Source organism: Megascapheus bottae, chromosome 17 (assembly GCF_031878675.1).
Source record: "Megascapheus bottae isolate mThoBot1 chromosome 17, mThoBot2.hap1, whole genome shotgun sequence".
NCBI classification, from domain to species: Eukaryota; Metazoa; Chordata; class Mammalia; order Rodentia; family Geomyidae; genus Megascapheus; species Megascapheus bottae.
In genome coordinates this window covers 4261631-4283549 of record NC_143525.1, presented here as the reverse complement: position 1 = coordinate 4283549, position 21919 = coordinate 4261631, and the positions used below count along the sequence as shown (strand labels likewise).

Below are 21919 nucleotides of genomic sequence, written 5' to 3'. Positions count from 1 at the left end.
GCTCACTTGTTAGGACCAAAATGAGATCCAAAAGAAGTGGAAAAATCTACTCCCAAGGAGCAGCAAACACCTGAGGCAGGGGCTCAGACTTTGGAGAGGACAAAACTAATCCGATGGTTCCTATTACCAGAGCAAGACTCCCACCAACACCCTCAGGCTCTCTGAAGACACTTTAGAAGGTGACATCACAACCCTGTAACCAGTAAGCCCTCTTCCACAAACAGCCTCCAAACCTGAGAAATTTGTCACTTACAGCCAGTTCAGCCTGGTATTATGATTGTAGCTTGAACACATAAGCTGTTTGGGGTTTTGTTTTTTTTGGCCAGTCCTTCTCTGGGTTTGGCCATTTATTTGGGCTTGGGCATTTGTTTGTCCCTGAGCTTTTGTACTAGCACTAGCACTCTAGCCGAGCACAGTGGCTCACACCTATAATCCTGGCTACTCAGGAGGCTGAGATCTGAGGATCAAGGTTCAAAGCCAAGCCCGGGCACCAAAGGACCTGAGACTCTTATGACCAGTTAACTCTAGAAAATGGGCTCAAGAGTAGGGCGGTAGCCTTGAGCTGAAGAACTCAGGGACAGCGCCCTGGCCGAGTTCAAGCCCCATGACCCACAAAAAAAAAAAAAAAAAAAAAAAAAAACTAGCACTCTACAGCTTGAACTCCAGTGCCACTTCTGGTTTTCTGGTGGTTAAATGGAGATAAAGAGTCTCTAGGACATTCTTGTCCCAGCTGGCTTCAAACCAAAATTCTCATATCAGCCTCCTGAGTAGGTAGGATTACAGGCACGAAGCACTAGGCCCTACACCCCCGCTCAAAGACATTTTTTTTGGGGGGGGAGTCCTGGGGCCTTGAACTCAGGGCCTGAGCACTGTCCTTGGGCTTTCTCAAGACTGGAGCTCCATCACTTGAGCCACAGCACCGCTTAGGCTTTTTTCTATGTATGTGGTGCAGAGGAATGGAACCTGGTTCTTTACTGCATGCTAAGCAAGCACTCCACCACGAGACCAAACTCTTAGCCCTTTTTTTTCCCCCCCAGTTCTGGGATATGAACTCAGGGCCTGAGCACTGTCCTTGGGTTTTCTCAAGGCTAGCACTCCACCACTTGAGCCTCAGTACCACTTCCAGCTTTTTCTATGTATGTGGTACTAAGGAATGGAACCTGGGTCTCTGTGCATGCTAGGCAAGCACTCTACCACTAGGCTAAACTCCCAGATGGACACTGCCTCTTCAAAATAAATCTAACCACCCCCAGCTGACCTAAGTCCTCTTGATAAGCTGCCAGCCCAAGCCAAGCCAGGGGACTGACTCCAACCAACTGCCTATGAAGGTACTAAGACTGCCTTCCCCAGCAAGTCACACACACATACAAATTTTGTTTTATTCTGGTTCACATTCTTCAAGGCATAGCTTTGCTTCAGCGGGAGGGAACTAAACCCGGAGGGGCCCCTGTGAGGGGAGGCAATCTTCCTCAGCCAGGCTCCAAGGTCAGGATATAGACATCCGCTGACAGCAGTCTGTTTTGGCACTCTGTGGAGGCCAGGTCTGTGCACAGACCTCCTCTGGGAAGGGCATGTCCTCTGCATTCCACTGGTGCCCAGAAGCACATGCCACGGGACAGCCCTGGGTAGCACACAGCTAGGCTCCCCCAGCAAGAGCAAGGCTCAGACTGAGCCACCCTGCAAACTCAAGCCAGCAGGAGGAAAGGGGCCTTCCCTGAGGTATCCAGTGGGCAGCAGAGGGGACAGCCCACAGAGAACTCAACAAGAAAACCAAACACAGGAGATATTGAAAAACAACACCATGCAACAGCTAAAAAGCTGTACTGGGTTCCCGGTAATTCCAGCCCCAGGGATGGAAGAATACTCAACAGCCAGGCTCTACATGCCTCCAGGGTGCTTGGAGTTGGTGCCCAGAAAAGTGTCTTGGCAAGAAGATGCAGCTGGCCTTTACCTGGCCCAGGGATAGCAGAAACCAAGCTCTTCGTGGTTTCATTGCTGGTTATGATGTAGTAAGCCCAAATCCTGGGCTGAGCCCAGAGGTCAGAGATGACATCTGAGTGGTAGGCACTGCAAACTGCCCAGGGCCACCTGACCACATTTAAGTGACAGCAACCCACACTCCCCAGTCTCTGGAATCCCAAGCATAAGCCAATACCATGTGCTGCCTTCTTTGTTCTGGTTAAAAGCAAGCAAAACACCACTCTGCTGATTTCTGGGAAGGAAGCAGCTGCAGCTCCCTGGAGACAAACCATGCAGGCCATCTAGGCCCCATTCCTCTAGAGCAGCTCCTCGGGTGCCTGCAGACCACTATAGAGCACGTAGCCGATGTCGTCGATCTCTTCCTCCCGGAAGCTGCCCAAGAGGTTCACACTGGGGTTGAAGTGGCAGGGCAGGCTGGACTGCTCCAAGCTGCTCACAAGCAATTCCAGGGCCTGTAGAAAGCGCTCCCCCAGGACCTCCTCAGCCCAGTTAGTTTCCTCCTCCCCCAGGTGCAGAACAACCTGGGTCAGGTGATCTCGCCTCAACTGCCCCAGAGCTGGATGGCCATGGCAGACAGCACACAGAAGCAGAAGCAACCTTCGGCGAGTGCCAGCATCCTGGTCATCCAGGGCCCGTAACCTGGCAGCCTCCACTGGATACAAGTCCTGAAGCCAGAGGTTCCCTGCCAGCCCCTGTAGGGGCCAGGCAAGCAGAAGGTGGTCATTAGCACTGGCCCCAGGGACTGCCACCAGCACAGCCACAGTGAGTTCCAGACGCTCGTGCTGCACCTCCAGCAGCAGCTCCTCTGAAGCCACACTGGGCCGGATCAGGCACCCAAGTAGGCCACCAATAGCAGGCCAGTTGACTGAGGCAACCAGGGCCTTTCGAAGCAGCTCTAGCAGAACTCTAGAAGAGAAGTAGCCCCCTACCAGGAAACGGTCCCAAGGACTACTTCCCCGGGGGCAGAACTCAAGCTGAGTCCTCCGAACAGCCCAGCACCGAGGGTCCCTGGCCACCGTGTCCACACCGGGCACCAGGCTCCACAGGCCAGGCTCCAGTACCACTGGTACCAGGAGGCGCACGTGCTCAGCAGCCCCTGCCTGCAGCCCATCATAGAGTGGCCCTCCGGGCACTAGCGCCCCAAAAGGCAGTTCTGGGAACTTGTTCCGAAGGTAAGCCTGCAGCTCCAGGGCAATGTCACCAGCCAGCTGTTTGGCCAAAGCCACTTGGGCTGCTGGGATAACCACGTGGTCGCGCTCAAACGCCAGGAGCTTCTCCTGGAGTGTCAGGCACAGCGGTGCTGGGGAGCTGAGTTGGGCAGGCGTCTGAGGACTGGTATCTGTGGAACTCACTGCAGAAAGAAGAATATGGAGGAAATGATCAGACCACCCCATGAGTTAAGAGAACGCTAAACCATCACTGGCTGTGTGAGGGGCCTATGCCAATCATCACCTGGCCACTGAGAAAGCTCTGAGTACCGGTCCTCAGAGCCCCGAGTGCTTGATGACAGTCCCCCTGCCTCAGAGCCCCAACACTCTGGCCCTAGAGCTTCAAACAGAGCAGAGAAAATAAGTCCTGCCCCTCTCCCAACCTCAGCCTCCCCATTAACATACTGTGGTAATGTTTCTACTTGTTCTGTTAGAAAGAAGGCAAGAAAATAATCCCAGAGCTGGAGCCATAGCTCTGTTGTAGAATGCGTCCTATCCCCCTCCCCCTTCATTACATACACATACACATGTGTATTTATACGTATATAAATAACTCATGACCCTCATCCAACATTTGAGGAACTCAGTGGCGGAACTCCAGTGTGACTATGAAAGGGGCACCCGCACAGCTTTTGGCTTTAGCTACTCCAGCCATCTTGTCATTTGGCAGTGGGCCTTAAGTACCAGTAGGGAGGGCTGAAGTTCTTGGTGTCCCATCAGGCTGTGGCTGGGCCCTGAGACATTTCTGTTTCCGCTTCCCAGGTGCCTAGTCCCATCCAGTCAATGTGTGTCAATTACCTGGGGAAGAAGATGAGGGCACTTGGGGTGATATGGGCTGGTTGAGGGCAACAGGTGGGGGCCGGGGCTGTTGGTGTGGTGTGGCCTTCAGTAGACTCAGTTCCTTCCAGCCATCCCCCTTGGTGTCATCCTCATCCCGAGGGCTGGTGGCCCTGTCAATGAGCTGCAAACAAAGTGACACAAGTCAAAGCATCCAAAGCCTGGAGAGCAGGAACAAAGCTAAAAGGGCAAAGCCAAGCCTGGTGCTGGGGTAGAGAAGCAGACTCCTTGGCTCTGGTCTAGCCTCAGAAAGTCCCACCACCAATCCTAGCCCCCACCCTTGTCCTCCTCTGCACATCTCAGGAAGGCCCCCCCATCCAGTTTAACCTTACCCGTTTCACAGCCAGGGTAGCGATGCCCAGCACAGCAGCTCCGCTCACACCTAGCACCAGCCGGGCATTAGCCAAGAGGAAGTCTACTGCGCTGCCCAGGCCCTCACCGCCATGCTGCTTCCCCCGCTTCTGAGAGAACTCTGCCATGTCTGCCTGCAATAGAGTCAAAAGCATAGGCCACTGAGGGAGGGAGCGCTGGTAGGGGCCAGCATGGGAAGGTGCTCTGGAGTAACTAAAGATTAAGGGGGGGGGGTGTCTAGGGATTCCTCATGAGAAAGTAGCCACTCAAAGTGTTTCTTTCCAGGTGAAGGAGTTGTGTTCCTCCCAGAAAGCTGCAATTTACCCCCTGGAAAGGGGCACACAGGAAAGCCATGGAGAGGGAAGAAGCTTCCTTTCCTGGTCTAGCCCTCCCTCCTCCAAGATCTCTGACATTATCAGACTTCTGGCCTGGGGCTGATCATCCCACTTCTATTTCACAGATGCAGAACACCAAGTAACACAGTGAGTGGGAGGGGACCAATCCCACCACTACAAAGCCTCCAGACTCATCCACCCCCAGGACTGAGCCCTTGTCCACTTGGCCAGGTCCTCAGGTTCCTAACCAGGGCCGGGCCTCCCTCTGACTGATAAGTTGTCAGGAGGAACCCAAAGACTTACTACTTGGGTCCTTGGCAGGCTGCCTAGGGAACCCGTCAGAACTTTAATAGGACCTCGGTGCTGCCCAGGGGGCCAATCCCCTGAATCTTCACAAGTCAGGGCTAACTGATCAAAGATCAAGCTGAGCAAGATGGCCCAAGCTGCCCAGGGAGGCTGGAAGCATTGATCAGTGGGTGTGTGCAAGTCAAAGCCGGAATCTCCAATGTCGGGGGAATAAGCTAACCCTAACGATTCTGGCCCCAGGCAGCTGCCCAGTGCCTCAAGAAGAGTTCTCTGGACTACTTGGGCTTGAGCCAGTGCTAGGCTGGAGGGAAGATCTTCAGCTGATGGGTAGTCAAGTGACTCAGTGGCAGAAGCTAGAGCCTATTTACTCATCAGTAAGATAGCAAGGTAGCAGCGGGGAAGGGTGAGAAGTGAGTGACTGGATGGGGCCAGGTATCTGGGAAGTGGAGGCAGCAATCTCTCATGACCTGATGGAACACCAAGGACTTCAGTCCTCCCTGCTGGTACAGGAGGTCCACTGCCAAATGACAAGATGGCTGGAGTAGCTGAAGCCGAAAGCTGTGTGTGACTCAGCCGGGACACCTGCCCACTTGCCTGATACTAAAAATAAGACCCCACTCGGGGGTCTAGGGAGATCATAGGCCAGCTAGATGACCCACCGGGGCCCCAAAGCCGAGTTCTGCTTTCTCATCAGGGTCTACCTCTGAGATAAAAGCTGCCATGGCCCCCAGCAGGACCAGGAATCCACTTGGCAAACTGTGCAGTGCTTTCATTACAAGCACTAGCAGATTACAGAAGGGCTCAGCCTTGCCTCTGCGGGTCGTGCAGGCCTCAACACCCAGCATTCCTACTCCCGGAAGCGGAGGGCCGCGCAGCCTGGTCCTGCCTCCGGCCCTTCCACGCCTCGGCCAAGCCCGCTACACCGTGGGCTGAACAAACCGCGTAGCAACCCACAAATGGCCCTGTTTCGGCCCTTCTCGCAGGAGGAAGCCGAGGCCCGGAAATCAAGATTCGAAGGGCCAAGGCTGGGATTCGAACTCGGGCCTCGGTGCCGAAGTCCGTCCTCCCCTCCCTGGCCCCACCGCGGGCCACGCCCCCGACCAGTGCTGGACCCACGCCTCGGCCAGAACTGGGAGACCCCAGTCTCGAGTGGGCGCCGAGCCCTGATCGTACCTGCGCCCCGGTGTCGGCGCACCGACTGGAGGACGCGGTGGATCTGCCGGGCCTCGGAGCACGGACCAGCCCGGGGATGGAACGGGAAAGGCCCGGGAACGAACACCCAGGCCCAAGGGCTGGCGAGTGACCCGGGAGGCACGCAGACAGACAGGCCCAAGCTCCAATCAGAGCGCCCGCCGGCTGCGCACACGTTCCAAAATACTTCCTGGCTCAGCCAATGGCAGCACGGCCACGCCCCCCGGCCGGCGCGCTCCCTCGGGGGCGGGACTGATGGGTGCTGTCCGGATTTAAAGGCGCAGCGAGCGACGTGGGCAGAGGAAGGTCGGGGCCCGGTAACTTTTGTGTGCTCGTAATGGGAGCCTCCTTCGGTGGCCACATTCCTTGTCCCATTCCTTGTCCCGAAGACCCGCATTGTCTCCGGATCCGTTTTCACCTCTGGCCCGCTGGGCGCACAGGGCTGGCTAGAGCCAGACTTTGCCGCCTTGTGTGAGCCATTCTCCACCAGGCCTCTGTTTTCTGTCCTGCGACAGAATATGTTCTACGCCTTCTTTGTCCCTTCGAAGAACAGCTGTGCACAAAACAGCGTTGGCTCATTGACTGAAGATCTACTTACTATGTTCACGGGGGGACAAGATGGTTACTAGACAGCTGCGAGAAGAGCTTCCCTAGCGGGACGATTCTCCTTCAGAGCTCGGGAGCCTGGCAATAAATGAACGGCTGAACAGCGGCGGGAATGCTAACCCTAAGCGGGAATAATAAGTTGCCTCACGGCGCGGGGTCCCCAGTCCCGAGCGGCTTCCTTGAGCGCCAGCTGTACGTTGCAGGCTAACTACACGCACTCGGCACCGACCTTACCAAGCATTTTACATGGGAGGAAACTGGGGATAGGGGCTGGAGCGCTCGGTTCGGGAGGCCCCCGAAGTGTCGCCACCTCCGGCCCCAGGCGCCGCCCCCGGGGCTCCCCGGGGTCACGTCCAGAATCTCTCCCGGGTCCTGGGCCGACGTAAGCGGCTGCGGCTGCCGTGACGGTGTCCGGCGGCTCCGACGCGCTGCGACTGAAGCTCGGGGGCTCCGGCCGCCAGCCGGGCCTCCGCAGCTCGCGGCCCCGCAGCGCGGACCCCCGCCCAGGCCCGCGGGGAGCGGGCGCGGCGGCGCCGGCGCGCTCGGGTTAACGGGGCGGGGCCGGCGCAGGCCCAGCCCGCGGCCTCCGGGCCGCCCCCGCCCCTGCCGGCCGCTGGGAGAGCCGGAGCCGCCGCGACGCCGCCATGGAGGCCACCGGGGTGCTGCCGTTCGTGCGCGGCGTGGACCTCAGCGGCAACGACTTCAAGGTGAGCCGGGAGGGCGGCGGCGGCGGCCCGCGAGCCTTTCTGGGGCGCCCGGCCGCGAGGCGCAGCGCTTCCGGACCCGCGGGCGCGGAGCCCTCGGGCGGGGCGGGGCGGGGCGCGGCTCCCCGCGGGCTCCCCTCTCCGGAGCCGCCCGCCGGGCCTCCCGTGCCGGCCGGAACTGGGGGTCACGCCGGGCCCGGGCTGGACGTGCCCCGCGGGCGGCCGCGGGAGCCCGGTTCTGATCCGGGGCCGGAGGAGGTCACGCGCCCGAGCCGGGCCCTGACTCAGGCAGGCCGCGCCCGCCGCCGCCCAGCGCCGCCCCGCCCGACTGCGGTCCCGGGCCGGCCACTTCCCCTCCCCGAGCCTGGCGAGGGGCATCCGGTGAGGGGCCTGGAGAACAGCGCTCGCGGGCGTGGTGCCCGCCGGTGCGCGGGGGGCAGCCGAGGACGAGGCAGCAGGGCCGGGGCGGGAGAGGCAGGGCAGGGCTGGGCTTCAAAGTAACGCGCCAGACGCGGGCTGGGTCATTTAGGAGGCCGCCGGGCTCGGCTCTGCCCGTGTTCACCTGGGCCAGGAAACGCGCGCGCCCGCCGCACGCCGATGAAGCCGCCACCGGTGGTGGCCCCGGCCCCGCCTGGATCCTCATCCACCCCACTCCGTGTCTCCTGTGCCCGGAATGTGCCTGTAGGAGGAGGGGACGGCTGCCACAGGCGTCCCTTCTGGGGAGCAGCTGCTGAGAGAGCCAGGACCTTGCCAAGTTTGAGTGCTGGCCAGGGGAGGGGGAGCACCGTAGGGACTCTGCAGAGACCCCTACCTCAGGCCATCCAGTTGGGCCCAGACAGCAAACAGATAGCACCACATATACGGGATGTCACCTGAACCACCCAGTTCTACCAGGCCTTTTGAAGGCTCAAAATCTAGTAGGAGAGAAACAGAAACATGTCTTCTTTCTTCCCCCCCCCTTTTTTTTTTTGTGGGTTGTGGGGTTTGAACCACTTTAAGCCAAGAAACACTTTTCAAGCCCAATGCTTTCTTCACATGAGGACTTTTATTAGTTCTATTTTGTGGGTGACAGAATGTAAGCTGTAGACTGATGAAGTGACCTGTCCAGGACCTCACAACTGATGAGTGGCTCTGCTGCTCCCCAAAGACCCCACCTCACTGTGACTTATTCCCTGCCCAGGGTGGCTACTTCCCCGAGAATGTCAAAGCCATGACCAGCTTGAGATGGCTGAAGCTGAATCACACAGGCCTCTGCTACCTGCCCGAAGAGCTAGCTGCCCTGCAGAAGCTGGTAAGGGGAGCAGAGCTGGCAAGGAGGTTCTGGTAGGCATGCTGGGCTGGGTGGACTATGGGGAGGGGAAATGACAAAAGAATCCCTGGGATAGCTGTAGGTAAAGTAGCAAAGGGAGTGACACACCATCCCGGGAGGTGTTTGAGGAGCCACAGGAGGAGCTGCAGGAGTGGGTAGCACTGGCAGGCTCTTCTGGATGCCACAGTGTTTGGGGGTCAGATGAACTCCACACACCACCTTCTCCACTCCTTATCCCTCCTAGGAACACCTGTCTGTAAGCCACAACAACCTGACCACACTGCACGGGGAACTGTCCAGCCTGCCTTCTCTGAGGGTGAGTGAGGGCCAGGGAGTGGGATTCAACTAGGGTTTTGAGGGATTGGACCTATAGTCTCCTTTAGTTTCTCTGCCCACCTCTGTGTTTTTTTTTTTTTTTTTTTGCCAGTCCTGGGCTTGAGCTCAGGGCCTGAGCACTGTCCTTGGACTTTCTCAAGGCTAGAGCTCTACCACTTGAGCCTCAGCACCACTTCCGGCTTTTTTCTATGTATGTGGTACCGAGGAATCGAACCCGGGTCTTCATGCATGCTAGGCAAGCACTTTAACCACTAGGCCAAACTCCTGGCCCCCACCTCTGTGTTTTGCTCAAGAGCCATAATGTCACAGGAAAGGCCCTCTTGTCACTGCAAGAGGATATGGTGATGCTGTGTGAAGGAACCCAAGAGGATTGGAAAGTCCGGTTGTGTGAGGGGCGGGGAGGGTGTGATGGAGAATACAAAAGTCCTAAAGCCAGCCACCTATCTTGGGTATCTATATTATGATGGTGCAGCCAAGCATTGCGTATGCGCTTTTCATATACCTTTGGCCTCCATCAGCATCTCAAGTAAGAATGCTTGGCCCCAGAGGCAGCAATATAGATGGAGTTGGCCATGGTTAAGCCAGAGGAAGACCTGACATCCCAGAACATCAAGTTCCTGGCTAACCCTACAGACTTCAGTGATGGTCATCCTGTCCAAAGATAGGCCCTGAGATTTTAAGGGCTCCCTGAATTCACATCTAGGCTCTGTCTCTTCCTGGCTTGTGGCCTTGGCACCCTTCCTACTTTCAGGGCCTTCTGTACATTTGGGTGAGCTTGGGGTCCCACACATGTCTTACAGAAATCCTGGCGCTGTCCCTGTGATAACTCAGGCTGTTACTTGCAGTCACATCATCATTCCCTGGCCCTGATTTTTACCCTTGAATCTTGTGCACGCCCATGTGGTGAGGAGCTCTCCCAGTCTTCTCTGGAGTCTTTGGTCCAGCCCTCTACTTGGGATGAGATCTGCCGAGGCAAGCCACACCTGAGCCGCATCCTTGTTTTTGGTTTTGGGGGTGTGCACGTACATGTGCCTGGACTGGAGCTTGAACTCAAGGCCTAGGCACTGTCTCTTAGATTCTTCCTCATGGCACTCCAGCATCTGAGCCACAACTCCAGTGCTGGCTTTCTGATGGTTAATTGGAGATAAGACTCCCACAGACTTTCCTGATCAGGCTAACTTTGAACTGCCAGATCTCAGCTTCCTGAGTAGGTGGGTTTATAAACATGAGCCACCAGCACCTAGCTGTGTTTTGTTTAAGATAAGGGTCCTATTAAGTTTGATTAGCTGGGCTTGAAGATGCTGTTCTGCCTCTGCCTCTCAAATCTGCAACCGTTCCCAGCTCCTGTCTTATTTATTTATTTATGTTTTGCCGGTCTTGAGGCTTGAACTCAGGCGTAGGCACTGTCTTTGAGCACTCTACGACTTGAGAGCCACCACGCCACTTCTGGCTTTTCCTGTGTATGTGGTACTGAGGAAACCCAGGCTTTATGCATATTATGTAAATGCTCTACCACTAGGCCACACTCCTGACCATGCTGTCCTGTTTTAAGGACCCTAGCCCATAAGCCAAGCACAGTGGCTCATGCCTGTAATCCTAGCTATGCAGGAGACTGAGATTTGAGAATTGAGGTTCAAAGCCAGCCCCGGCACAAAAGTTCAAGAGACTCTTACCTCCAGTTAACCTCCAGAAAACCAGAAGTGTCGCTATGGCTCAAGGGGTAAGGCAGTAGCCTTGAGCTGAAGAGCTCAGGAACAATGCCCAGGCCCAGAGTTCAAGTCCCGACTCACAAAAAATTAAAAACCTAGCCCAGAGCTACTCCCTTCTTGCCTTTTGTAATTAAACTAAGTATATGATAATGCTAGATTCTAGGGAACATTGGAGTTGGGATTTGAGATTTAAATTGGAGGATAAGAAAAGTTCACCATGGGGCCGGGAGTTTGGCCTAGTGGTAGAGTGCTTGCCTAGCATGCACAAAGACCCGGGGTCGATTCCTTGGTACCACATACATAGAAAAAAAAGCCAGAAGTGGTGCTGAGGCTCAAGTGGTAGAGCTCTAGCCTTGAGAAAGTCCAAGGACAGTGCTCAGGCCCTGAGCTCAAGCCCAGGACTGGCAAAAAAAAAAAAAAAAGTTGGAAAAGTTCACCATATGGGGCCGGGAGTGTGGCCTAGTGGTAGAGTGCTTGCCTAGCGTGCATGAAGACCCAAATTCGATTCCTCGGTACCACATACATAGAAAAACGCAGAAGTGGTGTTGTGGCTCAAGTAGTAGAGCTCTAGCCTTGAAAAAGTCCAAGGGTAGTGTTCAGGCCCTGAGTTCAAGCACCAGGACTGGCAAAAAAAAAAAAAAAAAAAAAGTTCACCATGTGAACAAACTCTGTGACTGGGAAAGCACTTGGACCCGGCTTCCTGAGACTCCTGGGAAGGTATCCTCTCCTTCCCTCCCTACCCCCCAGCTTTTGCTTCTGGGGGTAGAAACCAGGAATCACAGAGTCTTGGTTATTCCTAGGCCATTGTTGCTCGAGCCAATAGCCTGAAGAATTCTGGAGTCCCGGATGACATCTTCAAGCTGGATGATCTTTCAGTCCTGGTCAGTATCTGTCCACTGCCTGGTCCCAGGCCATAGTCCTGGGGCACCACTGCCCTATTTTAAAATCAGGGAAACAGAGGGGACAGTGTTGTACCCAGGGTCACTTGTTCTTAGATCCTAACCTAAGACTCTTCCCCAAGATCTGTTGTGTCCCTCTGGCCCTGAAGTCTCCTCATCCTCTTTCTGCACTATATGAACCTTTAGTTCAGCAAAGGCCTGCCCAGGGTGGGCACCCTAACCTGGACTTGCCCCTGCTCCCCAGGACTTGAGCCACAACCAGCTGACAGAGTGCCCGAGGGAGCTGGAGAATGCCAAGAACATGCTGGTTCTCAACCTCAGCCACAACAGGTAATGCCCCTGGCGGTGGGCGGGGCTGCTGGCTGCTCAGCGTCTGGCCCTGAGCAGGACCAGCTCACTAAGGCCCGCCCCTCCTTGCCTGCTGTGCAGCATCGACACCATCCCCAACCAGCTGTTCATCAACCTCACGGACCTGCTGTACCTGGACCTCAGCGAGAACCACCTGGAGAGCCTCCCGCCGCAGCTGCGCCGCCTGGTGCACCTGCAGACGCTGGTGCTCAACGGGAACCCGCTGCTGCACGCCCAGCTCCGGTGGGCACCCTGCCTCTCCCCGCACCTCTCCCGGGAGCCCGCTCACCTTGCCCTGGCAGCTGCACCCTGTGGTGGGAACCTGAGCTTCCTGAGCAGGAAGCTCCATTCTTTGGTCGTGTTCTGCTGGGGGTTGTGCCCCTGGACTGCCCTGCCAGCTCCTCTAGGGCTCTCCACCTGGGCCCGCCCTGGCATTCACAGCCCTTGTCACCTCGGCAGGCAGATCCCGGCCATGACAGCCTTACAGACCCTGCACCTGCGGAACACGCAGCGCACCCAGAGCAATCTCCCCACCAGCCTGGAGGGCCTCAGCAACCTCGCAGGTCAGGACCCCTGAGATCCCTGAGTTCCCGCCCCACGGCCCTCACACTTCCTGCTGACTGAAGGAGCCTAAACCCTACTTCTGCAGCCGTGTCAAGATGACTTAGTACCATCACGCTATGAATGCTTTTACACTATACCCACATAGCTAAGGGTGTTTCTCCACGTGGAGAAACCGAGGCTCAAAGAGGTGATCAGTTACCTAAGACCACACAGTCTGGTGATGGGAAACTGGGGTTCGAACTGGGGCTGGCCGCCTGTGGCACTCACCATGTTGCCTTACTCTGTGTTCCAGATGTGGACCTGTCCTGCAACGATCTGACGCGGGTGCCTGAGTGTCTATACACGCTCCCTAGCCTGCGCCGCCTCAATCTTAGTAGCAACCAGATCTCCGAGCTGTCTCTGTGCATTGACCAGTGGGTGAACGTGGAGACCTTGAACCTGTCCCGCAACCAGCTCACCTCGCTGCCTGTGGGTCCCGGGCCTGGGGATGGGGAGGGCTGCCTTGCTCCCAGGCTGCATCCTCACGGCTGCCCCTGTCTGGCTCTTGCAGTCAGCCATCTGCAAGCTGACCAAGCTGAAGAAGCTGTACTTGAACTCCAACAAGCTGGACTTTGATGGGCTGCCCTCCGGCATCGGCAAGCTGGCCAGCCTGGAGGAGTTCATGGCTGCCAATAACAACCTGGAGCTGATTCCAGAAAGTCTATGCAGGTGCCTAGGCCTGGGAGGTGCAGGGGGTGAGGATTCTCCCAGCCCAGATAACCCCACTCCACACCACCAGTACCTACCCTCTAACCGTAGTGCAGCATGTCACATGGAGAGGTTATTTATCTGCACGGAAGAACATCCTGCAGCCCCAGCCACCCAGCACCCTTAGGAATTCCTTTTTTTCCCCGCTTTATGCCTGATCTGGGTACTCTCTCTTATTTTTTTGCTCAAGGCAAGTATGCGGCCACTTGAGCCACAGTTCTCCTTCCAGACTTTAGGTGATTGATTGGAGATAAGTGTCTCACAGACTTTCCTGCCTGGACTGGCTTTGAACAGTGGTCCTCAGATCTCAGCCTCCTGAGTAGTTAGGATCACAGGCGCGAGCCACCAATACTGGGTTTTTTTAGTGTTGGTTGGTTTTTTTCCAGTCCTAGCGCTTGAACTCAGCGCCTGAGCACTGTCCTTGGGCATTCTTAAAGCTAGAGCTCTACCACTTGAGCCACAGCACCACTTCCAGCTTATTCTGTGTATGTGGTACTAAGGAATCGAACCCGAGGCTTCGTGCATGCTAGGCAAGCACTCTACCACTAGGCCAAACTCCCGGCCGCTTCTTTAGCTTTTTTTGCTCAATTGGGTTCTACTACTTGAGCCACAGCTCCATTTTTTTTCTTTTGCCAGTCCTGGGGCTTGAACTCAGGGCTTGAGCACTGTTCTTGGTTTTCTTAAGGCTAGAGCTCTGCCACTTGAGCCATAGCACCACTTCCAGCTTTTTCCTACGTATGTGGTATGGAGGAATAGAACCTGGGTCTTCGTGTATGCTAGGCAGGCACTCTGCCACTAGGCCAAACTCCTGGCCACTCTATTTTTTTTTTTTTGGTGGGGTGGGGGAGGTGGTTAATTGAATATAAGATTCTCATGGACTTTCCCACCTGAGCTGGCTTTGAACCATCATCCTCAAATCTCAGCCTCCCCAGTAACTGAGTAGGATTATAGACGCGAGCCACCAGCACTCAGCTTAAAATGCCGTTTTTCATGCAGTGTTACTAATCATATTTTTCTGGTCGAGGCCAGACCGAAGTCACGTTCCATGCTATTTCTATCTCTTAGAGGTTCCTGCCCACTTGTGTGGTCAGGCAGAGAACAGAGGGGACCCCTCCCATCTTTGGCCCCTTCCCTAGGACTAGAAGGCTTTCCAGTCCTTCCCCTCGTCACCCTGAGGCCTTAGCTAGCCTGATCCTCCTACAGGTGCCCAAAGCTGAGGAAACTCGTCCTGAACAAGAATCGCCTGGTGACTCTCCCAGAGGCCATCCACTTCCTGACAGAGATTGAGGTGGGTACCGAGGGCAGGGGAAGGCCCATGAGGACACTGAGCCCACCTGCAGGCGGGCAGTGCCGGGGTGCCAGTGGGGAGGGGAACTACATTCTTCCATTCCTAGCACAACAGGATTGCTTGAACCCCACAGCCACGCACTGGGGTGGGCTCCTGGGGTGGACCTGAGCAAGAAACCAGGCTCAGCTGCAGCCCTGTGCCCCTGGCAGGTCCTGGATGTGCGGGAGAACCCCAGCCTGGTCATGCCCCCCAAGCCTGCTGACCATACTTCGGAGTGGTACAACATCGACTTCTCGCTGCAGAACCAGCTGCGGCTGGCGGGTGCCTCCCCTGCCACTGTGGCTGCTGCTGCAGCTGGTGAGTAGGGGTGACTCTAGCCTGGGGCCTCTGCTTACATCTGGATATTGGATGGATGCTGCTTTCTGGGCATGGCAGGAGGGTTGGCCTGCAGTTGGCTGGATGCTGAGTCGTACAACCCTGGGGAGTTCAGCCACGTGTTCCTCCTTTTCCAGGGAGTGGGCCCAAGGACCCCCTGGCTAGAAAGATGAGGCTACGTAGACGCAAGGACTCCGCTCAGGATGACCAGGCCAAGCAAGTGCTGAAGGGCATGTCAGATGTGGCCCAGGAGAAAAACAAGAAGCAGGAGGTAAGGAGGCCAAGGCTGCGGGGAGGCAGATGGGCAGTCTGGGCCGTGACCTAGGCCAAGAGGGAGAGGAGGCCCTGGACAAGAAGAATGGCTGGTGCAAAGGCCCTATGGTGGGCAGCAAGCAGGGGCCACTCTGAGTGGGTTGGCAGAGCTAAATTGTACGTTGCATTCCCCCAGGAGAGTATAGACACTCGTGCCCCAGCAGGGAAGGTGCGGCGCTGGGACCAGGGCCTGGAGAAGCCTCGCCTCGATTACTCGGAGTTCTTCACGGAGGACGTGGGCCAGCTGCCTGGCTTGACCATCTGGCAGATTGAGAACTTTGTGCCTGTGCTTGTCGAGGAAGCCTTCCATGGCAAGTTCTACGAGGCAGATTGCTACATCGTGCTCAAGGTGAGTGCCGACCCCACAGGGCTCTGCCTAGATGGCTGTCACTTCAGAGTGGTTCAGCGAGCCCTAGTTAGAGATGGACAGGTCAGTTAGAGGGTGGATCAGCAGTGTTGGTGGGGTCCTATCCTGGGGCAGGAAAGCCGAGACGGGCCTAGATTCTCATGGTCAGTGCTTTGGCCCTCAGACCTTTCTGGATGACAGTGGCTCCTTAAACTGGGAAATCTACTACTGGATCGGTGGAGAGGCCACGCTGGACAAGAAAGCCTGCTCTGCCATACATGCTGTCAATCTCCGCAACTACCTGGGAGCTGAATGCCGTACTGTCCGGGAGGAGATGGGTGACGAGAGTGAGGAGTTCCTGCAGGTGCAGTCCAGGGAAGGGGGAACGGGCTCCAGTACACCAGGACAGGGCAGGAGATGGGCCTGTAAGAAAGGTCACTCCTGGGACATTTTGCTCCTTAGGCAGGATAAGGAGCTAAGGCCAAAGATCAGGATCAGGGATGACCAGACATCGAAAGCAGATGGCAAAGCAAGGCCTGGGGAGACCTGAGTCCAAAATGGATGAAGGTCAGGCAGTGGAGCATGGAGCTGGGGTTGTTGGTCGAGGAGATCCCAGGCTAGGATGGAAGCTAGACTAACAACTGGCACAGAAAGCTGGGAAACCAGGCCTCACAGGTGTGGCCAAGAGTGAGATGGGGGCGTAGCCAGAGGCTGGGTATCTGGAGGCCAGCCAATTGAAGGCCAGCCAAGTGCAGTCTACAGTGCTGGTTCCCAAGACCCCTGCCTATTCCAGGGGTTGCACCATGCTTAAATGCTTCCACAGACTGCTGGCTCCCATGCCAGCTACTGTGTGCCTTCTTCCTGCACATGTTCATAGATCTGTATAGTCCTGTGTGCCAGTGGCTTTGTTTACAGACACAGAACTTTTTCCATTTTTCTTTTTGTTCCAGTCCTAGGGCTTGGACTCAGGGCCTAATCGCTGTCCTTGGACTTTTTTTTTTTTTTGCTAGTCCTGGGCTTGAGCTCAGGGCCTGAGCACTGTCCTTGGACTTTCTCAAGGCTAGAGCTCTACCGCTTGAGCCTCAGCACCATGTCTGGCTTTTTTCTATGTATGTGGTACTGAGGAATTGAACCCGGGTCTTCATACATGCTAGGCAAGCACTCTACTACTAGGCCAAACTCCCGGCCCCTTTTCCCATTTTTCAAAGGCTTTTTTCTTTTCTTTTTTTTTGCCTGTCCGGTGACTTGAACTGAAGGCTTGGGCACTGTCCCTGAGCTTCTTTTACTCAGAGCTGACACTCTACTACTTAAGCCCCAGCACTGCTGTTTATGTGATACTGAGAAATCAAACCCAGGGCTTCATGCATGTTGGGCACCCTACCACTAAGCCACATTCCCAGCCCATCAATATGCATTTGTAGCGTCCCGTTCACTTTGTTTCCAGCCCCTACCCAGTCTGACAGGACAGGGGTACTTGATGTGGTGAGGGGAACTGAGTAAAGAACCATACCCTCACACAGGTATTTGACAACGATATCTCCTACATTGAGGGTGGCACCGCCAGTGGCTTCTACACTGTGGAGGACACACATTATGTCACCAGGTGAGGACGTGGGGATGATACTCACCTGGACTATGTGGGGTTGGGCTTGGAGGAGAGGGTGTTTGGGGTAAGTTGGCCCCTTGGTGCCCACACTTAACCATTCTTGTTTTGATCTCCAGAATGTACCGTGTGTATGGGAAAAAGAACCTCAAATTGGAGCCTGTGCCTCTCAAGGGAGCCTCGTTGGACCCAAGGTGAGTCCAATGAGGGGAGAGGGGGAAGAGGTTGACCCTCAGCCTCCCCTCCTCCTTACCAGTTTGGAGCAGGTGTGGATCTCCAGGCCTTCTAAGCAAGCCTTGTTTAACCCCTATCCCATACACGCCAGGAGTTTGAGGACAGCCCAGAAAGTGGCTGAACCCCACTTGGGGCGGGTGGCACAAGGAAACTTGTGCTTGCTGTAACTTCTTCCACTCTCCGGGCCAGGTTTGTGTTCTTGCTGGACAAAGGGCTTGACATCTATGTATGGCGGGGGGGCCAGGCCACCCTGAGCTGCACCACCAAGGCCAGGTAGGTGTGTACCGTGGGGTGCCCTTTATGAAGGAGCATGTCCCTAAGAAAGGGCCAGCCTCACCGAGGGCTTTGTGTCGGTCCTTAGACTCTTCGCGGAGAAAATGAACAAGAATGAGCGGAAAGGGAAGGCGGAGATCACACTGCTGGTGCAGGGCCAGGAGCCTCCTGAGTTCTGGGAGGTGCTAGGAGGGGAGCCCTCCGAGATCAAGAAGCATGTACCCGACGACTTCTGGCCACCCCAGCCCAAGCTGTACAAGGTGAGCCATAGTGTTGGGCAACAGGGCTGGTCTGACTTCACTAGCTTGAGGGGACGAGCGGGGACGAGCAGGGACGGCCAGGCACTGCAGTGGAACTGTGCATGGCAGAGGCTGTGTCTGCCTAGTCAAGCAGTTGCCGGAGCCAGAGGCTAGCTTGGCCCGAGAATAGCTGGATTTGGGGCTAAAGAGGGGACAGAGTGCCTAGTAATGCGTTAAGGCCAGGAGTGTTGCCTTTTTTTTCTTTCTGCACTGGGGTTTGAACGCAGCCTGGGTCATCCTTCCTCCCCCGCCCGCGGGGCTGATGCTCTGCCATTTGAACCACAGCTCTGTGTCCAGTGTTTTGTTGGTTAAATGGAGGTAAGTCTCACGGACGCTCCTGCCGGGGCTGACTCCTGAGTAGCATTCTTAGCTCTCGAGGCAGCCTCCTGAGTAGCTGGGATTTGCAGGCATGAGCCACCAGGGCCCCACAACTGTGGGGATCTTATAAGCGGTAAAGGGACAAGTTAGAAAAACAGAAATGACTGTCAGGATGGAGAGGGCAAGCAAAACAAGTAGTTTCAAAGCCATGCAATGGAAGTGGGAATGTGGCCAGCTTAGTGGTAGAGTAGATGAAGCCCTGGGCTCCATTCCTTAGTACCACATAAACAGAAAAAGCTGGAAGCGGTACTGTGGCTCAAGTGGTAGAGTGCTGGCCTTGAGCAAACGCAGCTCAGGGACAGTGCCCAGACCCTTACAGCATTCCTACCAGCATTATCCTTGAAACAACCTTAGGGGAAGAGGGCCAGAGTAGCCGGCAGGGGATCAGGGGGGCTCATGTTCCTAGACCATTTGCTGTGCTACCTCTTCCTCCTGCCAGGTGGGCCTGGGTTTGGGCTACTTAGAGCTGCCACAGATCAACTACAAGCTCTCTGTGGAACACAAAAAGAGGCCCAAGGTAGAGCTGATGCCCAGGATGCGGCTGGTAAGTCAACGGGTGGGGGGCAAGGGGCTGGGCCTCTCCTTGATGGCCAGGTTTTAACCTGCAGCCTCCTGCCTGCAGCTTCAAAGCCTGTTAGACACCCGCTGTGTGTACATTCTCGATTGTTGGTCTGATGTGTTCATCTGGCTTGGCCGCAAATCTCCGCGCCTGGTACGTGCCGCAGCACTCAAGCTAGGCCAGGAACTGTGTGGGATGCTGCACCGGCCACGCCATGCTGCTGTCAGTCGCAGCCTCGAGGGCACGGAGGCACAGGTATAGCATCACCTCTGGAGGCCTCTGTCCACATGCCCTGCTTGTACTACTGCCCAGCAGAACTAGGTTGAGTCTTTGCCAACGCAACCTGACTTCTTTTTGGTATGCCCAATCTCTCCAGGCCCCTGGGTGCAGAGGTCCCATTCCCTTGGACTAGGGTTTCCTTTGATCCAAACCTTAACCATGTTGGTTAAAGGCCATGAAATGGCTTCTCGCTGTACCCCTGCCAGGTATTCAAGGCCAAGTTCAAGAATTGGGATGATGTATTGACCGTGGACTACACACGCAATGCAGAGGCTGTGCTGCAGAGACCAGGGCTGTCTGGGAAGGTTAAACGTGACACAGAGAAGAAAGACCAAATGAAGGCTGACCTCACTGCACTCTTCCTGCCACGACAGCCACAGATGCCACTAGCAGAGGTAGATGGGACCTGGGTGAGGGCTGGGCAGGGCCTCCTCACATCCTCCCCCAGATCTTCAGGAGGGGCTCAGAACTGTGGGGGTGGGGCCTGCAGGCGGAGCAGCTGATGGAAGAGTGGAACGAGGATCTGGATGGCATGGAGGGCTTCGTGTTGGAGGGCAAGAAGTTTGCGCGGCTGCCTGAGGAGGAGTTTGGCCACTTTTACACACAGGACTGCTACGTCTTCCTCTGCAGGTGCCATTACAGTCTGCCCGTCCTTTCCCCAGGGGCTGGCTGCTCCATCCCCTGCTCACCACTCTCTACAACAGGTACTGGATACCAGCAGAGTATGAAGACGATGAGAAGAAGGAACACAAAGATGAGAAGATTGAGGAGGGCGGCAAAGAAGGGGAGGAGGCAGTGGCTGAAACAGAGGAGAAACAGCCAGAGGAGGATTTCCAGTGCATAGTGTACTTCTGGCAGGGTCGGGAAGCTTCCAGCATGGGCTGGCTCACCTTCACCTTTAGCCTACAGAAGAAGTTTGAAAGCCTCTTCCCCGGCAAGCTAGAGGTGCGCCACGCCGACCCCAGGCCACCCGTCCAGGGGCCTACATAAGGGCAGGGTGGGCTCAACCACAGGGAGGTAGGATGGAAGGAACTTCCCAACTCTTCTTCACCCCAGGTGGTACGCATGACACAGCAGCAGGAGAACCCCAAGTTCCTATCCCATTTCAAGAGAAAGTTCATCATCCACCGGGGCAGGAGGAAGATGGCCCACAGTGCCCAGCAGCCAAGCCTCTACCAGATCCGTACCAACGGCAGTGCCCTCTGCACCCGGTGCCTGGCTGGGGCTGTGGGTAGGGTTTTGTGAGCCCCAAAGGCTGGCAAGCCCTGCTGACTCTTTGCCTATCTTTTACCCTCAAGGTGCATTCAGATCAACACGGACTCCAGCCTCCTCAACTCTGAGTTCTGCTTCATCCTCAAGGTAGGCCTGCAGGGGTGAGCCAGCTAGGCGGGAGAGGCAGGCGGAGGGGACCAACCCTGAAACCTCTGCATATTGCACAGGTCCCCTTTGAGAGTGAGGACAACCAAGGCATTGTGTATGCCTGGGTGGGCCGGGCATCAGACCCTGATGAAGCCAAGCTGGCGGAAGATATCCTAAACACCATGTTTGACGCCTCCTACAGCAAGCAGGTGCCAGTGGCTGGAGGTGGGCAGGCAGGAGAGCCAAAGCAGAAGAGCCTTGGGCTGGGCTAAACTCCTTTCCCACAGGTCATCAATGAGGGTGAGGAACCGGAGAACTTCTTCTGGGTGGGCATCGGGGTACAGAAGCCCTACGATGACGATGCAGAATACATGAAGCACACACGGCTCTTCAGGTGAGAGCCTGGCCTGTCCCATTCCCGCTCCCCTTGGGCCTGGCACTGTACCAGTAACTCCCAGTCTCCCCTTGACTTCAGGTGCTCCAATGAGAAAGGTTATTTCGCAGTGACTGAGAAATGCTCTGACTTCTGCCAGGATGACCTGGCAGATGATGACATCATGTTGCTAGATAATGGCCAAGAGGTAGGGAAGGAACCTCCCCCAATCCTCACCCATTTGAGAAATGTGGAAAGCCTCATCATCCCAGTGACCCTCTCCTGCATCCCCTCAGGTCTACATGTGGGTCGGGACTCAGACTAGCCAGGTGGAGATCAAACTGAGTCTCAAGGCCTGCCAGGTGAGTGGGGGAAGGCATGCAGGAAGGCCTCACTGCAGTCTGGGGGACCACCTGGGGCCCACCGTGATTCTCTTTGGCAGGTGTACATCCAGCACATGCGGTCCAAAGAGCACGAGCGACCTCGGCGCCTGCGCCTGGTCCGAAAGGGCAACGAGCAGCACGCCTTCACCCGCTGCTTCCATGCCTGGAGCACCTTCCGCCAGGCCCTGGCCTAGGTGATCCTGGGGGCCCCTACCTCCAGTGAGGGAAAAGGGGCTTTCTGTCCACTGCCACTAGCCAAGAATCTGCACAGGTGACAGTGCCCCATCCCCACAGCACAGTCCCAGGCAGCACCAGTGGGGGCAACTCTGATGAACTCTGATGGATGCCTTCAGCGGGAGGTCTGGAAATGAGACCCCACATATGGTGTGAGCACATGCGTGAGTCCCTACACCTCTTGCTGGGGGTAA

General features: G+C 56.1%; 2 protein-coding genes across 2 annotated transcripts; one reads left to right on the top strand and one right to left on the bottom strand.

Annotated features, from left to right (window-relative positions):
* Positions 1-1365: 1365 nt before the first annotated feature.
* Mief2 (mitochondrial elongation factor 2) lies at positions 1366-6575 on the bottom strand. The gene is made up of 4 exons (XM_090349426.1): positions 6191-6575; positions 4358-4510; positions 3987-4149; positions 1366-3331 (listed from the first exon to the last, which is right to left on the bottom strand). The coding sequence occupies exons 2-4, from the start codon at positions 4502-4504 to the stop codon at positions 2277-2279; spliced, it is 1365 nt and encodes a 454-aa protein (XP_090205552.1). The 5' UTR covers positions 4505-4510; positions 6191-6575; the 3' UTR covers positions 1366-2276.
* An 828-nt stretch (positions 6576-7403) lies between these two features.
* On the top strand, positions 7404-21817 carry Flii (FLII actin remodeling protein). The gene is made up of 30 exons (XM_090349425.1): positions 7404-7521; positions 8699-8809; positions 9072-9143; positions 11673-11753; positions 12016-12101; positions 12201-12362; positions 12579-12682; positions 12976-13151; positions 13234-13391; positions 14634-14718; positions 14928-15075; positions 15231-15364; positions 15542-15754; positions 15936-16115; positions 17272-17354; positions 17474-17548; positions 17778-17861; positions 17950-18121; positions 18978-19082; positions 19161-19352; positions 19583-19771; positions 19867-20006; positions 20081-20321; positions 20433-20587; positions 20675-20735; positions 20816-20944; positions 21023-21129; positions 21211-21316; positions 21405-21470; positions 21551-21817. The coding sequence occupies exons 1-30, from the start codon at positions 7459-7461 to the stop codon at positions 21683-21685; spliced, it is 3813 nt and encodes a 1270-aa protein (XP_090205551.1). The 5' UTR covers positions 7404-7458; the 3' UTR covers positions 21686-21817.
* The last annotated feature ends 102 nt before the right edge of the window (positions 21818-21919 follow it).